At 48.3% G+C, this 18,885-nt stretch overlaps 1 protein-coding gene across 7 annotated transcripts in view; it reads right to left on the bottom strand.

Moving 5' to 3' along the window:
* Nucleotides 1-2,312: 2,312 nt before the first annotated feature.
* NCOA3 (nuclear receptor coactivator 3) overlaps nucleotides 2,313-18,885 on the bottom strand; it is a 144,815-nt gene continuing 128,242 nt past the window's right edge. For 4 of the 7 annotated variants that reach the window (XM_062204317.1, XM_062204315.1, XM_062204318.1 and 1 more), the window contains 7 exons: nucleotides 18,183-18,354; nucleotides 11,048-11,341; nucleotides 7,495-7,599; nucleotides 5,068-5,296; nucleotides 4,342-4,516; nucleotides 3,874-4,015; nucleotides 2,313-3,601 (listed from right to left, as the gene is read on the bottom strand). In XM_062204317.1, the coding sequence (XP_062060301.1) occupies nucleotides 3,590-3,601; nucleotides 3,874-4,015; nucleotides 4,342-4,516; nucleotides 5,068-5,296; nucleotides 7,495-7,599; nucleotides 11,048-11,341; nucleotides 18,183-18,354 (1,129 nt within the window). In that variant the 3' untranslated portion in view covers nucleotides 2,313-3,589. The remainder of the gene's footprint in view (nucleotides 3,602-3,873; nucleotides 4,016-4,341; nucleotides 4,517-5,067; nucleotides 5,297-7,494; nucleotides 7,600-11,047; nucleotides 11,342-18,182; nucleotides 18,355-18,885) is intronic. The other 3 variants (XM_062204319.1, XM_062204320.1, XM_062204321.1) reach the window with 3 other exon arrangements.

The raw sequence follows: 18,885 nt of genomic DNA, 5'->3' as shown, positions 1-18,885 counted from the left end.
GGCACCTCACGTTACTCCAGCTGCCAGCAGTTTGCCCCCTTAGCCAACCTGTGTGTGCGGCAGGCAGCGGCTAGCGTCCGAGGCGCGTCAGCCAGCACCCGCTGACGGCGCTCCACAACAGATAGAGAGGGTCCCAGGTCCTCCCGTTCTGGAAAAACGGTTCCCTCTCTGCCTTGCGGCGCCACAGACAGCCCAGGCTTCCTGCAGAAGCTGGGGGTGGGGTGCGAGTGAACCCCATCGACCATTCACTGTACAAATGGCCAAGGCTGGGCTTGGCTCAAAGGCTCCCTTGTTTTTGTTTTAACTTTGTAGAAGTTGCTACCGTTATTTTCAATAGGCCTTCTTAACCTTCTCTTTTACCCTTAATCCAACTGGGATTTAAAAAAAAAAAAAAAAAAAAGGCAAAAAGCTCTTAGGCTCCGACTTTAAGTAGAACCCTTTATTTACAGCGACATCTAAAACGGCCAGCAAAGCAGTCACAGTTCACCACCCACCCCATCTCGTCAGCCATCTCTTGTGGTTTCGAATCTCTGAAGGGTAAAAGAACAATTTTTTAAAGCAGTGCTTAATGTAAACTTGATTGAAACTGAATTCATTCTTAGTACTTAAGTCAATTCCTGAGAATCTGAATATTGCTCTCAGACTGACGTTTGCTTCTTCAAACTTCCACACATTGGAGAGAGACAAGGAAGAGAGAGAACACCGTGCTCATTACCGAATAGTTTGCCTTGCAGCTGAGAACTTGGGTCCCTCTGCAGCGGGCTCCGGAGGGCGCGCTCCCGTGAATGTCCTACTGGGAACACACCCCTCCACACAGGTCACGCGCGACCCACTCTGGGTTTTTCCCAGCTGCAGCTGCCCCGGGGGCAGAGCGCATCTAGGGCATCAGCCAGTCCCTTTGCGCGGTGCTCCCCTCCGCACCCTCCCGACGCGCCGCACACGGGAAAGGCTGACAGACCACGCAGAAGTCTCCCTTGGTATCTACACCTTGTCATCCAGATGCAATTAAAAAGAGGCCTTAACATGAATATTAACAATGCAACTTCTATTTTTTAAAGGAAGAAACATGTATCCTTTATATTGTTTTGATCTTCATAAAATATATTTTTTTATTTATATATCTTTGGATTCAGCAAAAAAGTAGGTACTGGAAATATCCCACATTCTAAAGGCAGAAGAAAAGATGACGGATTCTGGTCACCCAAGAGACACTAGGTTTAAAAGGGGGTGGTGCAGGGGTGGGGGTGGGGAGAGGTAGCAGCAGAGCACAAAATCCTCCAGGACAGGTCAAAGGGGAAGAAAGGCAAAAGCAAATTCTCTCAGACAGCGTCGATTAAAAGCAAATCAAAAATCTCGAGTCTGCACCATTTTTGTAAAACAGGTAGAAAACACACAGACTTACAATAAATGTAATTTCCCCCCCATAGAAAAGTGAAGCTCTAGCGCCTTCCCGTGAGCCTGGAGCCAGGCCTGGGGCAGGACAGGACGTGGTCTCTGTCCTGGAAGTGAGGGAGGAGGGGCACCCGTCCTTCCCCCTCGAACGCCCCACACGGCCAGGGCGGCGACCGAGCTCTGCCTCTGCTCTGCCTTCCCCGGACGGGAGAAGGTGTCTGCAAAGAACGATGCTTATTAACTGTGTAATCGAGGGGGAAGAAACTCGCGATGCTTAGACATTGTTGGGAAAATAAAGTCCCCCCAGTGGTGGCTCTGGAAACATCAGGGCTCACGTCCTCATGCCACAGAAGTTGAATGACCACACCTTCAGGGGGACATCCACAAAGTTAGCTGAAGGTGTTAAAACATTTTTTAAATTTACCTGCCTCGATTATTGCTAGAAAATGATGCCAAGGCGGGCAGAGAGATCTGAAATTCACAGATATTCGTTCAACTGTTGGAACCTAATAAAGTAACCCTGATAAAAGGAATTAAACTTGATTTCCCCTCCTACTCCCAATTACCTAGAACAGGTGCCAAGGAGAGGCAGCCTCAGGAAAGAGTAAAATGGAGAGGGGATGGGCAGGGACGCTCAGTGGGACTGTGGCTCTGAACCCCAGCAACGCTGTTCTGGACACGGCGCTTAGGAAGTCACCCTGACTGTTCTACCTCAGAGGCGTGCAGCACCAGCGGTGGGAGCAGAATGGCAAGGCAGCGGAGCAGGCACCAGGAAGCGCGCCCAGGCTTGCACTCCTGCGACCTCAGTGTGGGATTCAGATCCTAGCAACCAAAGTCTTAGTGCGCTCCTAGAATGGATGAAAAGACAATTAAAAAAATAACTGCTGTTGTTATAGACTGCTTAAAATCCAAGAGATTCCTTTTAAGTCAAATCGCTTGTTTTTAATTCCTGATTTTAAGTGTTTATTTCCCCATATCCATTCTTTCCCAAAATTAACAAAAGTGCTTAGTTCTGGTGGAGGAATTTAAAATGTAAATGCCTACATCTAAACAAATGATCTCTTAAAAAGCATGGAGATTGGGAGATTGGAAAGGGTGAGGCGGCAAAGGCTGGCGGAGGACAGGCTGCCTTCACCTCCCCCGCCCCCCGGCTGCACAACTCCGGGGTGGCCCGTGTGCCAGCAGCCGCGCCACACTGAGCTTACAGAAATCAACAATGTTAAATATTTCGCTTCACAAACTTTGTAAAAATGAGTTGTGATCTACAAAAAAAGGTATATACATATTTTACATAATACAATATCTTAAAGGTCATATTTACAAAAAAAAAATATTCACAGAAACACTGCAGAATTCTGATTCAGAATGCAGTACCTGGCCTTGAGTTTTCAGAGTTTATTTTCAAAAAGCATTATTGCTCTACCATATAGGCAAAGGGTGACACTAATATTCTTTAAAAAATCATAGTTCTTGTCCAAGAGATTAGACAAAAACCAGGAATGTGGTTCATTCCTCAAGACCTCAAGAATATTGCATTTATCCATTACTTTTTAAATAAAGTGCACACGGCTGCACATCAGCATGTGAAAACTTTGCTACTGCTGCAATTAAATACTGTCATCTCGTTTTCCCTTCTGAAAGCCAGCGACCATCAGTGACAATTCCCAGAGGTGAAGGATTACAGAACATGGGGGCAATCAGTCTTCAGAGGAGAAAGCCCGGGACACAGAGACAAGGGACAGAGTCGCTCCGCACCAGCCAAGGGCAGAGCAGGAACCACTTGGTGACAAAACACAGGACGCTTGGAACTGTGCTCTTTGTCCAGTACTGCAGGGAGAAACCGGATGTTCTCCTCTGCTTCTCCAGTGTTGTCTGGCCCACCTATTTGAGAGACGTTGGCTATCAAGGCAGAAAGAGGTGACACTCCGTGGCTCCAGGATTACATCCCTCGGGGGCAGAACGTCAGAAAGACTTCTGTTCCGAACGCGGGGATGCACAGGGTGGGAGTACAGGTAGGTGTTGCACGTCAGCTTCAAATCCAGTCCTGCTCAAACAGCATCACTTGGAACTCCCTTGACGGGGCTCACAGCCGGTCCCTTCTTCAAGTCAGACCGCGCAGAACGAGTCTTCCCTCCCAACAGTCCACGTGCGGTGTCACCTGTACACTGATCTCCTTAGAGGGCCTGGTGTCGAGACGTCAGCAGTATTTCTGTTAACAACCAGAAAGAACAGGAATAAAACGGGCACTCAGCACAACAGAAGACAAGTCCCAGTGTCGACAGTGATGGCCTGCAACGTGGCCTGGCGGGCTCCGACCCCTTAGTCCCCAGTGCCAAAGTGTTCTCAATTACTGTACTTTAAGTGATGCGAGGACATCCGAGTGAAATCCTACACGGGACCTTCGGATTACAGGGGAGGGAGGGAGGCAGTGGTTCTCTCCAGAAAACAAGAACTTTCTGAAAAAGGAACAGATGTCCTTACCGGGTCAGGACCCATGGGCATGCCGGCCATGGGCATGGGGCTCACGTTCATCTGTCCCAAGTGGCCAGCGCTGCCGTTCATGTGCACCATCCCGTATGCTGCAGGGTTCGCCTGCTGCGCGAACTGCTGCTGGGCAAAGGAGCTGCAGAGAAAGTGCGGCATTAGCTCGGGAGTCACTCAGCGGCTCGGGGCACACAGGGCGAGCCCATCACCACGTTAAGACCACCTAGGTAGGAAATACTGGGAGAGGATCCTGCCCACAGCCAGTCTTCCACTTATGCTGCCTGTACTCGGGGCCACTCTGGGCTTGTGTGCAGTATGACAGGTTCTCAAAACGGACACAACCGACACCATCTAATAGCCCAGGCCGTCTGAGCTCCCCACCCAAGCTGGCTGAAAGCGCAGAGACGTCGACTCCCTGGCCTTTGGCACTGGGATGTGAAGGCTCCTGAAGTCGCTGGTCTTTACCTGCTCCTGGCCAGGCCTCCTGACGGCCAGCCCTTCATCTCTGAGGACTGATACATGGGTGCAGTCTGAGGGTGCTGCAGCATGGGGTTCTGGGAAGGACCCATCCGCGATGACATCATTGCACTAGGAGGACTAGCCACTCTTCCAAAGGTTGGGTCTGGCTGTTGTCCCATTCCTTAAAAGAAAACAGAAAAAACTAAGTGCTCCGGCATCACTTTCCCATCCTTCGGGAACAGGTGCTGATAGGAAGTGCACAGGGTGTCGCCTCCCAGCTACGCCTGCTCCGGACCGAGTGACAGCCACAGTGGTGGGCTCACCACAACAGAAAGGCTGCCCATCTAGGGCACACGAGGGCCACCGTTTCCATGGTGATTCTGTGCCCAGGGACTCACTCTAGTCGCACCAACGCCCCTCGCATCCCAAGATGGCTGCATCCAGAAACGTAAGCTGTGACCCCTTGTGTCCCACAGCCTCTCGAAGGCAGACCAGCAGAGAAATCGGCCTCACTGTAAGACGCCCATGCAGTGGGAGCCCGGAAGCCCCCATGGTCCATTCCTGCCTCTGACCTGGCCAGGCCTTCTGATACCACCGAGTTCCCACCCTGGGGCACAGAGGCAGCAGTGAGACAGGGCGAGTGACGTCTGCTCCTCAGGTGTGCCGATCTAGTGACGCTCACATCTTTCACAACGTCACTCGGGGAAAGCACACCCTCCCCACCCACTTTACCGTAATTTGGTGGATATGGAAACTGCTGTGGTGGCGCCTGTGGCATCGCAGGTCCTGCCAAAACCCCATCCATGCTGGGGGAGGCGGTCACATTGGGGGGCGGGCTGAAGGCTTGGGTTTGCTGCTGCTGCTGCTGCTGCATCAACATGGCCACCCTCTGCTGTCGGAAGTGATGACTGAGCAGCTCTCTGCTGCGCTGGGCAACCATCTGGGCATTCAGAAAGCCCTGCTAACACCCAAGGAGCAGTGCAGTTACATATCCATAACACGATCCAGCCAGTGCCCTACACACGGGACCCCACAACACATCGGGGGCAGGGAGAAAACCACCCAGTGTCTATGCACCAGTCTTTACGATAAAAGCTTTTAGGCTGTTGGGGGGGGGGGGGGGGGAGACCTGGAGATTATTTGTAGCTAGGAAACACAGGGAGACAAGTTGTCACGCTTTTAATGTAGCTAGAAACACTTCTCACAGCGACAGAACAGTTAGCATAAAATCTGAGACAGACTCTTCAGAAACCAGGAAATAAAACTGTTTCTTAAAGGGCAAGACAGAGTGTGCTGGGTGGTAGAGGAGCGAAGCGGGGGGGGGGGGGGGGGGGCACAGGGCTGTCTCCGAGGACCCGCCCCAGCTCCTGCGCTCTCTTCTACTCCTAACAGAGGCAGAGAAGACCCTGAGGCTGTCTCCGAGGACCCGCCCCAGCTCCTGCGCTCTCTTCTACTCCTAACAGAGGCAGAGAAGACCCTGAGGCTGTCTCCGAGGACCCGCCCCAGCTCCTGCGCTCTCTTCTACTCCTAACAGAGGCAGAGAAGACCCTGAGGCTGTCTCAACTCTTCCGCTGCAGAGCATCGTTTCCAAAAAACACACTCGCATCACCCTTTTCGGAGGACATCTAACAGCTTATACAGGACGTCTGATTATCAAGAAAATAGAGAGGTTCTTCTAAGTGGGCATAGTGAAAATCAGGCATTTCACAGGTTTAAAAAAAAAAAAAACCTGGTTTCCTACCCCAGAAGGTGACTGTCATGTAGTCATCTGCCTCATTCACATTAAGAAAATACCTGGGCACCCTTTCCACCACTGGCTGCAGACACAGAGTTTAACATTCCCTGCCGTTATGGGAAACAGGTCATCCCAGACTCATTGAGAATGGAATTATATATCATTTTCTTTTTCTTTTTTTTTTTTTTTTTCAGAAAGCTTTTATTTAGTGAATATAAATTCCATAGGTACAGCTTTAGGAATTTCTCCCCCGATACCCGCCCTCCCACTCTCAATCCTGTCCCACCTCCTACTCCCTCTCCCATCCCATTCTTCATTAAGATTCATTTTTACTTATCTTTATATACAGAAGACCAACTCTAAGATTTCAACAGTTTGCACCCACACAGACACACAAAGTATAAAGTACTGTTTGAAGACAAGTTTTACTGTTAATTCTCATAGTACAACACATTAAGGACAGAGGTCTTACATGGGGAACAAGTGCACAGTGACTCCTGTTGGTGATTTAACAACTGACACTCTTATTTATGACGTCAGTGATTACCCAAGGCTCTTGTCATGAGCTGCCAAGGCTATGGAAGCCTTTTCAGTCCACAAACTCCGACATTATTTGACAGGACCATAAGCAAAGTGGAAGTTCTCTCCTCCCTTCAGAGAAAGGTACCTCCTCCTTTGATGGCCCATTCTTTCCACTGGGATCTCACTCACAAAGATCCTTCATGTAGATCATTTTTTGTCACAGTGTCTTGGCTTTCCATGCCTGAATGCTCTCATGGGCTTTTCAGCCAGAAATGCCTTAAGGGCTGATTCTGAGGTCAGAGTGCTGTTAGGGTGTTTGTCATTCTGAGTCTGCTGTGTGGCCTGCTTCCCAGGTTGGCTCATTCTCTCTGTTTTAATTCTATGTATTGTTATTACCAGATACTTGGTCTTATTTTTGTGATGCCTTTGACACTTAATGCTAGCTATATGATCAGTTACACACTTAATATGAACACTTGAACATGTAGGATGGCATTAGTACCACCCAGCTTAATGGGATTTGGAGTCCCATGGCAAGTTTTTAGCTTTATCCTTTCTTTATACTTATAATTACCAAAATTTTACCTAATGACCCTGTGGTTTCACAATCCAGGAACATAGAAATGTTTACAGGTTATTTTAAATTCCTAAAAAGCCAAGAGACAGCTGCTATACATTAAAAGATACTAATCAGTGACTTTAACGAAGACCCCCTCCTCCTTCTCTGATGCCTGTCATCACCAGCAAGAGAGAAGAAGGGAAGAGAAAACGCTTGATGGGGCTACAGAATGGCTTCTTACAGGAGAAATTCGGAATTGGTCTGTTTAACACTCACTGGGCACCAAGCATGGGTCCTGCCTGTGCTGGGGATGGGCACTGAGTGAACGTGGAGAATGGCTCACCTGGGAGCTCACCTGGGGCTGCACCATGGGCCTCATCACTGCAGCACCACCAGCAGCTGGATTTTCCATTTTCATTTCGAGTGCCTGACGGCTCTGATTCAAAAACTGAAGCAAGGCAGGTTCGTTAGAATGCAAGTGAGCACGTTAACAAGCCCCAAACAGCTCTCCAAACCCTCAGCACCAGCGCCTAAGGTCAAGACATCTCCAGATCCATTGATGTGGCTAAGCCACATCTAACTGGACCAGTACACTTTCCCATGCAAAAGGTTAATGACGAGGTGGATGTTGTGTGTGGCACAGTGGTTACGCTGCTGCTTGGGGTGCTTGCACCCTATTATCGGAGTGCTGGTTTGAGTCCCAGCACCTCCTGCTTCTGATCCAGCTTCTTTGACAGGCAGAGTGGATAGAGAGAAAGGAAAGAGAGAGAAAGGTCTTCCTTTGCTGTTGGTTCACCCTCCAATGGCCGCCGCGGCCGGCGCACTGTGGCAGGTGCACCGCGCTGATCCGAAGGCAGGAGCCAGGTACTTATCCTGGTCTCCCAAGGGGTGCAGGGCCCAAGGACTTGGGCCATCCTCCACTGCCTTTCCAGGCCATAGCAGAGAGCTGGCCTGGAAGAGGGGCAACCGGGACAGAATCCGGTGCCCCAACCGGGACTAGAACCTGGTGTGCCGGTGCCACTAGGCGGAGGATTAGCCTGTTGAGCCACGGTGCTGGCCTGATCCAGCTTCTTAATGCAACCCAAGAGGCAGCAGGTAACGGCCCGAGTGTTTGGGCCCCTACCACCTACAAAGAGGCCCAGATGAAGTTCCAGGCTCCTTCCCAGCCCTGGCTGTTGTGGGCATTTGGGAAATAGACCAGCACATGGAAAACAGAGATCTATCTTCATCTCACCTTCTTCCCCACTGGCCACTCAAGAAATTGAAAATAAACATTTAAAAAAAGGTTAATGATGAAAAGTTCTTGCCTAGTATATAAAGCCTTACTGTTTGGCACTGGGAGAAAAATCAAAGTGCAACTGTGCAGTTTAAAGAGTATCTTCAAGGGGCCAGCGCTGTGGTGCAGTGGGTTCAAGCCCCGGTCTACAGCACCAGCATCCCATATGGTCACCAGTTCAAGTCCCAGCTGCTCCACTTCCAACCCAGCTCTCTGCTGTGGCCTGGGAAAGCAGTGGGAGATGGCCCAAGTCCTTGGATCCTGCACCCACGTGGGAGACCCGGAAGAAGCTCCTGGATCCTGGCTTCGGATCAGCACAGTTCCAGCCATTGCGGCCTTCTGGGGAGTGAACCAATAGATGGAAGACCTCTCTCTGTCTCTGTCTCTCTCTCTCTGCCTCTCAAATATATTTTTTAGATTTATTTTTATTTATTTGAAAGAGCTACAGAGAAAGATCTTCCATCCGATGGTTCACACCCCAGATGGCCGCCACGGCCGGAGCTGTGCCCATCCAAAGCCAAGAGCCTCTTTCTGGGTCTCCCACGTGGGTGCAGGGGCCCAAGGACTTGGGCCATCTTCTACTGCTATCCCAGGCCATAGCAGAGAGCTGGATTGGAAGAGGAGCAACCGGGACTAGAACCGGCGCCCATACGGGATGCCAGCGCTTCAGGCCAGGGCTTTAACCCACTGCGCCGGCCCCAAATAAATAAAGAGCATCTTCAGGATTACTCAGGCACTTGGTTGGTCCCCACGCCTCGTGGTGTGGGAGGTCTCTTGGCATGCTCCTCTGCCCACAGGCCCCTTCTCCCTTGCAGCCTCTGGTCTACTCCCTGGGAAAACCTGGCATGAAACTCCTGGTTTAAATCCCGATTCCTTTCTCCCCGAAATAAAGCTGTCCCTTTCCTGTGCGTTTCTCTCACTACATCAACACTAAAGCTTAAAAATAAATAACTAACTAACGAGCACCTTCAGGATCATTCAGGTACCTCAGGAAATAGGTTTAACGTGATCAGAGTAATAGTGAATAAAGTATTTCCTCTGCTACCTTTCCCTAAGTAACTGCTAGTGAAAAGGAAAAAAAGATAAAAAGTAAAAGGATACAATGGACCCATCGCCACAGCTTTCCCAAGTACCTACACTGACTTTAGGGTTGTTCGTGCAGCGGAGAGTCTCGAGCTCAATGGATCCAAAGGCAGCTTAGTTCTGCCACATTTAATGACAGAATACTCAAGACACATGCAGTAGAAATTAAATCTTGAAGCATTTGTGGGGAGGCAGGAGTGTGGCCTAGTAAGATGCGCGTGCACATCAGAACAGTGTTTGAGTCCCAGCTCCAACTCCTTCCTGCAGCTTCCTGCCAACAGAACCCCTGGAGGCAGCAGTTTGGCTCAGGTGGTCGGATTCCCCCACCTGAGTGGGAGACACGGATTGGGCTCCCGCCCTTTGATTTCAGCTTCCCAGCCACTGTGGACATTTAGGGAAGGGAGCCAGAGGATGGGAGCTTCCTCCCTCTCTGCCTCTCAAATAACTTTTTTTTTTTTTTTTTTTAAAACGTGTAGAGTTATAGACAGTGAGAGAGGGACAGAGAGAAAGGTCTTCCTTCTGTTGGTTCACTCCCCTAATGACCGCTACGGCCAGTGCTGCGCCGATCTGAAGCCAGGAGCCGGGTACTTCCTCCCGGTCTCCCATGTGGGTGCAGGGCCCAAGCACTTGGGCCATCCTCCACTGCCTCCCCCGGGCCACAGCAGAGAGCTGGACAGGAAGAGGGGCAACTGGGACAGAATCCGGCGCCCCAACCGGGACTAGAACCCAGTGTGCCAGCGCCACAGTCAGAGGATTAGCCAAGTGAGCTGCGGCGCAAGCCAAATAACTTTTAATTAAAATTAAAACATTAGTTGGGGGTAAGGAAACAATGACAGAACAGAAATCTTATCCTAGGATATTAATAGAAAGCTCCGGTTCTATAAAACTTCTAGATACCAGAAGTTTCAGAAAATGTGCTAAAATCAAGGTTTAGATATTTGGTTACTAGTATTAAGGACTTTAAGAAAACAAATTACCTACCTTTAAGAAATCAATGATCACATTATTCCCCCTAACAGAATTCCTTCTGGTATGTGTGCCTTTTGGACCTATCCAATGGAATGTTCTACAGAAAGGTGTCCATGGGCCAGCACCGTAAACCTCCCACCCCGACCACTGGAAGCCCATGTGGATGCCAGTTCAAGTCAGTCCTTGGGCCCCTGACACCCACACTGGAGACCCAGAAGCAGCTGCTGCCTTCAACCTTGGAAGATTCCTTCTCTGTGTGTGTGTGTGCGCGTGCGCGCGTGTGCATGCGTCCCTATCTCTCTAGCTTTTTCAAATAAACAAATCTTTAAGGGAAAAAAAAAAAGAGGTATCCAATTCTAAAACAACCACTCTTAAGCAAACAGCCATCTGTTACAAATCTTAACACAGAAAGATTTCCTTTACTTGACAAGAGAGAGAGAGAGAGAGAGAGAGAGAGAGAGAGAGAGAGAACCAGTGGAAAGAGCTCTGAGGAACATAATCCAAAAGAAACTAAAGCAGTGAGGCCAGAAGAAAGGCAGGTGGGCAACCCAGAGGACATGACTGTTACCTGCTGGCCCTGCAGCCTCTGTTGAAGCTGCATTCTAAGCTGCTTGGGGGTGTTTGTCCGGGGTCTCATCATGCTGGCCCTGGGGTGCACTCCTTGAAGAGGGAAGCTGCCCTGCTGGTTCATCTGATTCATCATGGAGTTAAAAGACGGGGACTGTCCCTGCAGATTAAAGCCTCCTTGCATGGGAGGCCCCTGTGCAGGGTACGGCTGCCCATACAACGCTGCCTTCTGTTCCATCGTTACTGCTGCTTCTTGGCCTTGGAAAGCATCCTGTTTGGGCTCCAGAGCTTGTCCCTTAACATCAAACACACAAACAGAACAGTGAAGTACATCCGTGAAAGCAAAGGAGGCTTTAAAGGTGAAACATGAGCAACCATGCTGCAGAATTCCAAAAACAAAATCAAATTTATTTTCTTACCATCTTAAGTCTCATACCCTATCAGTTCATGGCCACGACCTAGTGCCTAGCACAGAATCTCACACAGGGAGACACTCAAACATTGTGTGAGCTAAATATTCACAACGTATTAAACACTTGGAGAAACGGTATTTGTTCCAGATCAGACTTCTGTGCCAACAAACAAGTATCTCCCAAGCCAAGTATAAATCAATCTAAGGCACTGCAATCAGTGAATTCTCCTGCAGTTTAGATTTCTGAAGGCAGCAAGGGGCGATCTTCAGGAGAGGGAGAGGCAGGTAAATCAGCAAGTGCTCACACGTTCCCTTGGCATGTATTCACCAGATGAACAGAACCTACAGGAGGCCATCTCGGCACTCTCACGGGGAACAAAGAAATCACTATGCTCAGCAAGTACTGACGAGACCATGTGGAGGCCGTCACTTCCTGTGTGCTAGGACACGCACAACAGCATCCAGCAGGTGGCAGGAGAAAAAAGTAAAAACCCTACTTTTAAAAACTTTTATTTATGGGGCCGGCACTGTGGCTCACTAGGCTAATCCTCCGCCTGTGGCGCCGGCACCCCAGGTTCTAGTCCCAGTTGGGACACCAGGTTCTAGTCTCGGTCGCTCCTCTTCCAGTCCAGCTCTCTGCTGTAGCTTGGGAAGGCAGTGGAGGATGGCCCAAGTGCTTGGGCCCTGCACCCGCATGGGAGACCAGGAGAAGCACCTGGCTCCTGGCTTCAGATCGGTGCAGCACCGGCCGTAGCGGCCATTGGAGGGTGAACCAACAGAAGGAAGACCTTTCTCTCTGTCTGTCTCTGTCTATAACTCTACCTGTCAAATAAAAAAATTTTTTTTATTTATTTGAAAGTCAGAGATAGAGGTCTCCTCATTGCCACTCACTCCCCAAATGCCTGCAGCAGCCAGGGCGAGCCAGGAGCTCCAGGTCAAAGCCAGGAGCCAGCACTTGAACCTGGATCACCCACAAGGAGGGCAGGGACCCAGCTGTCTGACTCATCCCTTGCTGCTCCCAGGGCACACGCTGCCGAGCAGAGCTGCACTTGAACGCAGGCATCGCAACTACTGCACAGAACCCCCTGTAAAATAAACTTTCTGCAGGAGGAACCTGCCTGCCGTGCCACAAGGCTCTCGGTCACAGGCTGGAATGCTCACCCAGCATGCATCAGCACCCCTGACAAGCCCCGACTTCACCCTGTGGGAGTCCGCGACTCCACTGCTGGTTTTCTTCTCCCTCTGGCCTTCCTTTGGACGAATAACAAGAATTTGTATCAGAGTTCAGCCCCAGACTCTCTTCTCTCTACTTGGGCATTCTCACCCACACGTAATAACAGGAAACTTTTGCTTCCAACACAAACATCTCCAAGTGCTTAGTTTTATTTATGCAAATAAATGCCTGCTTTCCATCATTATCTGGACACGCCAGGCACCTCAGATGTCCCTGTGCCACTCTCCATGGCCACCCCACTCCCCACCCCAGGACTCAAAACAGCCATCCTGACTCTTCACCTCCTCCCTTTCCCTGTGTGCACACAGTCCACCAAGTCCTGACAGCTTTTCCACCATGACGTATCAAGCACCCTTCCTTTCTTTGCACATCACTGTTCCCTACACGTTTCTTGGACTCTCGCAATAACTGGCACCCAAGCCTCTGCTCTGTTCCACCACGCCCTCCGGACGGCAGTCAGAGATCTCCTAAAGCAAATCAGGCCTGAAGATAAAATATGGCAGACTACCCAGGCATGTGTGCATGTACCTTTCTCTTGTGAATACTACTAAAATGAAGTAAAGAACATAGCCAGAAAAAATAATAAACATAAATATATTTAAATATAAATTTAAATATAATATAAACATTTACATTAAATTTATAAATATAAAAATAAGGAAGGCGACCAGATAAAATACTTGATAGGTATCTAGAAGACAGGAAGTGCATGAAGGAGTAGGAGCCAACTTCCACAGCAGAGAAACACAGGCCTCGTGTGCCGGCAGGAGAAACACACATACGCGAAGTGAGCAGACGGAGCCACAAGAACCAGAGAAGCTGGACAGGAGCCAGCAGAGGACCAGGTTCAGGGCTGAGCCCGAGTGAGCCAGGAGTCGGAACAGAGAAACAGGGAGTCGACCACTTCTCTGACCACTTCCTGCCTCCCTCAAAGCCCAGGTTCAGGAGCTCCAAGTGCAGCAGAGAGCAAGATGAGGGAGAGGCCAAAGACTGGAAACTGTGTATCTTACATATTGGTGATTTCCAACAAAACTCTGTACTTTGTAATTTTATATTCCACACCATGAGATCATCCTCTCGTCTCCCCAGCCTGGCTTGCTAAAATGCAACCACGCAATAAGATTCCCAGGCAAGAAACGGAGCCCTCGTCTCCAGAAAACACGTAGACAGTGCCTGGGAGGTGGGACGAGTGGTTTCCACAAGCTGCAATCTGGGGACTCCTAATTAAAAGCCCAGCTCCCTATCCCTTCCTAATAATTCTTTGTAAATGTGAGCAGGACCAGTTGTCTTTACGGAGTCTCAAATCAACTTTTTCTGCTTCTTTAATTTGAGATACAGAGAGAGTTCTAATTTACTGGTTCTCAACCCAAATACCCACAATGGCAGAGGTGGGCTGGGCCAGGCTGAAGTTGGAAGCTAGGAACTCAATCCAGGCCTCCTACCTGGGTGACAAGAACCTACTGCTGCCTCCCAGGGTGTACATTCGCAGGAAGCTGGAGTTGGGCGGAGACAAGATGTTGGTATCCCAACGGTGCCTCAACCACGAGGCCAAGTGCCCAGCCCCAAATCACCTTTTTAATGCATCATTCTTAGACAGTGAACAATCATCAGATATTTGAGAAAAGCTTCAAACATAGAAGTGACTCCAATAAATAGTAAGGAACTCAAATGGCCACACACGTAAGAACAGGAATCTGAACGGAAAACAACTCAATGATAACACTAGATGCCAGAAAACTACAGAAGAACTTTTCAACGTTCTAAGAAGAAATTATTTCCAACCTAAAGTCTAATGCATGACCAGACATGCAGGGAAGACAGAGCAAACATACTTGCAGACACAAAAATACCCACACATTTTTTATCTCATACAGTAGAAACAGATACATTAATAAAAGCTATGTTGCAATAAAACAAGGAGTAAACCAAAAAAATGACTCGAGACCCAGGGAACTGGTAGCCCAACACAGAAGAACAATGACAAGCATGGAGTAAAACAGAAGAGACTACAGGACAAAGGGAAGGAACTGCTGGCTTTTTAACGTGTTTGAACATGTGGAAAAAATGAGAAATGGTATAGTTTCCTTAGACTACCTATCTGGCGGACAATTATCATTAAGTGGAAACAGCGAAAAAGAAAAGACTATTACCAACTAAAAGATATAAATGATACACACGCCACCCTCGACACAGCAATAAACTGAACTCTGGAACTACTGACTGTGGCAGCCCTAAGTGTGCCGCGGCACACAGCCCATGCTCCTGTACGATGCAGAGACGATCGGGCACGCTGGGGCACACCGCGGGGAGAGGCGAGAGCAGCTCAGAGCCGCAGCTTCCAACCTAAAACTCGGAACTTCAAAAAAAGCTCTAGAAGAACCCAATCACTTTTCACTAGCAGCAAACATGATAGCAATGTACATGAAATAACACCTCTCTAGGGCTGGCGCCGTGGCACAGTGCGTTAATCCTCTGCCTGCGGCGTTGGCATCCCATATGGGCGCTGGTTCTAGTCCCAGCTGCTCCTCTTCCAATCCAGCTCTCTGCTGTGGCCTGGGAAAGCAGTGGAGGATGGCCCAAGTGCTTGGGCCCCTGCATCCACATGGGAGACCGGGAAGAAGCTCCTGGCTCCTGGCTTCGGATCGGCGCAGCTCTGGCTGTTTGGCATTTGGAGACTGAACCAATGGAGGGAAGACCTCTCTCTGTCTCTCCCTCTCACTGTCTATATAACTCTACCTCTCAAATAAATAAAAATCTTTAAAAAAAAAAAAAAAAAAAAAAAGAGGCCAGCACTGCGGCTCACTTGGCTGGCTAATCCTCTGCCTGTGTTGCTAGCACCCCGGGTCCTAGTCCCAGTTGCTCCTCTTCCAGTTCAGCTCTATGCCGTGGTCTGGGAGGGCAGCAGACGATGGCCCAAGTGCTTGGGCCCTGCACCGGCATGGGAGACCAGGAGGAAGCACCTGGCCCCTGGCTTCGGATCGACGCAGTGTGCCGGCCATGGTGGCCATTTGGGGGGTGAACCAACAGAAAAGGAAGACCTTTCTCTGTCTCTCTCACTGTCTAACTCTGCCTGTCAAAAAAAAAGAAAGAAAAGAAAAAAGAAATAACAACTCTATCTACACTGTATACTCTGTGTGACTAATTTTGTTTTGGAAGTATTAATTATATATTTTGCTGTAGAAGTGTTTGAACACAAAACTCAAAACTCTACAAGGGGTATACTATGTAACATATGGTATCTTTGCACCATTTCCTCTTACTAAAATCCAAAAACTCCAGAATTCCAAAGAATACCTGGCCCCAAGATTCTCAGATAAGAGATTATAAATGTGTAATCGATTACTTACCAGGAATTCAATAGATATAGACTAAAGTTGATAAAGAGACAGCTAATAAACAAAATAAGCAAAAACAAAATGAGCAAAATAAACAAGGAGTGGAGTTTCATTACCTCCAGAGGAGAGCAAGTAACTGGTATTTCAATAAAACTATTTTGGGGCCAGCATTGCAGCATAACGGGTTAAGCCACTGCCTGTGACGTCCGAAGCCCACGTGGGTACCAACTTCTGAGCCAGCTAATAACGTGCCTGAGAAGGCAGCGAAAGTTGTCCCGAGTGCTTGGGCCCCTGCACCCAATGGGAGACCCAGATGGAGCTCCAGAATCCTGGCTTCAGCCTGGCCCACCCCTGGCTATTGAAGCCATTTGGGGAGCAAACCAGCAGATGAAAAGAGCTCTGTCTCTTCCTCTCTCTGTAACTCTGCCTTTCACATACATCAATCTTTAAAATTTTTATTTTTTTATTACACACTTTTCATATCAAGTGACAAATAGACTGTTTTGCAAAAACTAAAAAATTAATCACACATAGAAGGAAAACAAGTCTCATCACTACCCAGCTTCAAATTCTTCTATGGCTTCCCAATTCTGTAAAAAACTTTCCAATTCCTCAAAATGGCTCTGTGGGGGTGGGCATTTGGTCCAACAGTTGGGACACTGCCTGGGACACCTGTATCCCATACCGGAATGCCAAGTTTGAGGACCTGCTCCTCTTCCCATTCCAGCTTCTGGCCATACCCTGAAAGGCAGCAGGCGATGGTCCAAGTGCTTGGGACCCTGCCCCACACAGAAGACTCAGACTTAGGCAGACCGAGTTCCTGGCTTCAGCTTGGTCCCTCTGGGGCCCAGCCCCAGCTGCCGCATTTGGGAAGTGAACCAGCGGACAGAACATTGATCACGGTGTGGGAAGTGAACTAGCAGATAGAGTATCTATGTATGTGTGTCTCTCTGACTTTCAAATAAATAATTTTTTTAAATAATAAAAACTTAAAATGATGGCTTTGTGGATCTGGGCCTCCACTGGCTTCTCTAACATCATTTAACATCACTTACCCTCTGCTCTGCTGATACTCACTTTCTAGAATCCCTAAGCTCTCTACCTCCTAAGGACTTTTGAGTTTGCTCTTCTGGGATGCGCTCCCCAAGCTCCCTGTGTGGCTGGCTCATTCTCATCCTTCATGTGTCAGCCCCAGAAGAGCCTTCCTGGCCACTCAAGTGAGCCCTCACTTATTCTTTATCTCATTCCCCTGGAGTTGAAAACAAAGAACTTTTTAAACTAAAAAACAAAACTGAAAGCAATCTCCACTACAAAGAAAGAAAACTAATTTGCAATACGTTAGACAACCACCATCCTTCAAATCTCAACTCAAACATTTTTTTTAAAGAAAATTTTTATAACCTACTCACCCCTGCCCCTACCCAAAGAACAGGTCCTTCTAAGACGCAGCCTCCAAGCACCAGATGCCTTTCCTGCCACTTCTGTTACACCACAGGCTCCTTGCCTGATGTCTGCTTTGCCTGTCGAATGTGAGCTTCGCGAGCAAGAATGACTTTGCTTACTACTGACCCCTCAGCCTGACTGTCACACAGAAGACAAGTATTTTTGAACAAAGGAACAAATATATAATCCTCTAGCAAATAAAATAAAATCCCCATCCAAAACTATAAACACACATAAGTGCATCTGTTTCAGATATACATCTACCGAATGCATCTATTTCAAAAACACAGATTTGTGAGTGGTGTTTTCACAAAACTGGAGACATAAACAGAAAGAGGAGACAAAGGTACTGCATTCAGATCTGGTTTAAGATAATAAACAATGTACAGAGCGCATAATGGTTGGCCAGGTAGCAAAGGTAGCTATGAAAACAAGAACTCAAAACAAAAAGCAGGACTTTTTAAATTATATAGTAGTTTCACTAAACCTTTCTGTGCTTGACTAGAGTGTAACATCTTTATAGAACAGTAGGTTGCTCGCTGGAAGTGACATCACAGTCAAAAAGTTTGTTTTCTAAACTTGATGCTATGAATGCAGTGAAATAACACGAGTAGGAAAAACACGTCGTACAGGCATTCTACATGGCTCTGTGCGCACATGCACCCTGTGCGTGGTGCACACACACTCCTACTTCTCGGTTAATGCAGCCTACCTGATTCACAAGTTCAGGGATGCCCAGGGCTCTGTCAATTTCCTCCAGGCCTGTGGCATCTGTGTTGCTCAGCAGAGTGTGCAGCTGGTCCAACAGTGCTCTCTCATCACTCTGGCCCTCCAGGTTAGAAGGTGGTCCAAGGAGATCATCCAGGGAATTCCGAATAAGGGGCCTACAAAGTGACTTGCAATCATTTTCAATAGTACTTTTTCTTTTCTTTTTTAAAAAAGACATTAGCTCATAGTATCCATGTGTACTATTTTGAATGTACAATAATACCTCACATGACTAAATAGTAAACCATGTAATAGAGAACAACATACGGCATCAGTTTAAACCTAAGACCTACAGTTTTAAAACTTCACCAGGTCATCTTAGAATACCACACATAGCTCCAACCATATTCTGCCACCAAAAAGGATCGTCAGACCTTAGGCTTTTGGAGAACAGAAGAGACTGGGGAGGGTGCTATTTTCAAAACAATAGAAATGGTAGTAATTATGATACTTGAAAATTTGGTAAGGCAACAAAAGAAGAAAGGACAGATACACTGAATTACCATATTATTTACTGACAGCAGCTACACAACTGCCAACACAGCTTTGTTCTACTTGACCCACACGACTCTCACTGACAAGCAGAACACAAGTCCACACACCCACAGCAACGCGCCAGTTCTCCACCACACAGAAGTGTGCATTTG

The sequence above is a fragment of the Lepus europaeus genome, chromosome 10 (assembly GCF_033115175.1).
Source record: "Lepus europaeus isolate LE1 chromosome 10, mLepTim1.pri, whole genome shotgun sequence".
Lineage (NCBI taxonomy): Eukaryota > Metazoa > Chordata > Mammalia > Lagomorpha > Leporidae > Lepus > Lepus europaeus.
The sequence above is the reverse complement of the archived record's forward strand: the minus strand, read 5'-3'. Positions and strand labels throughout refer to the sequence as shown.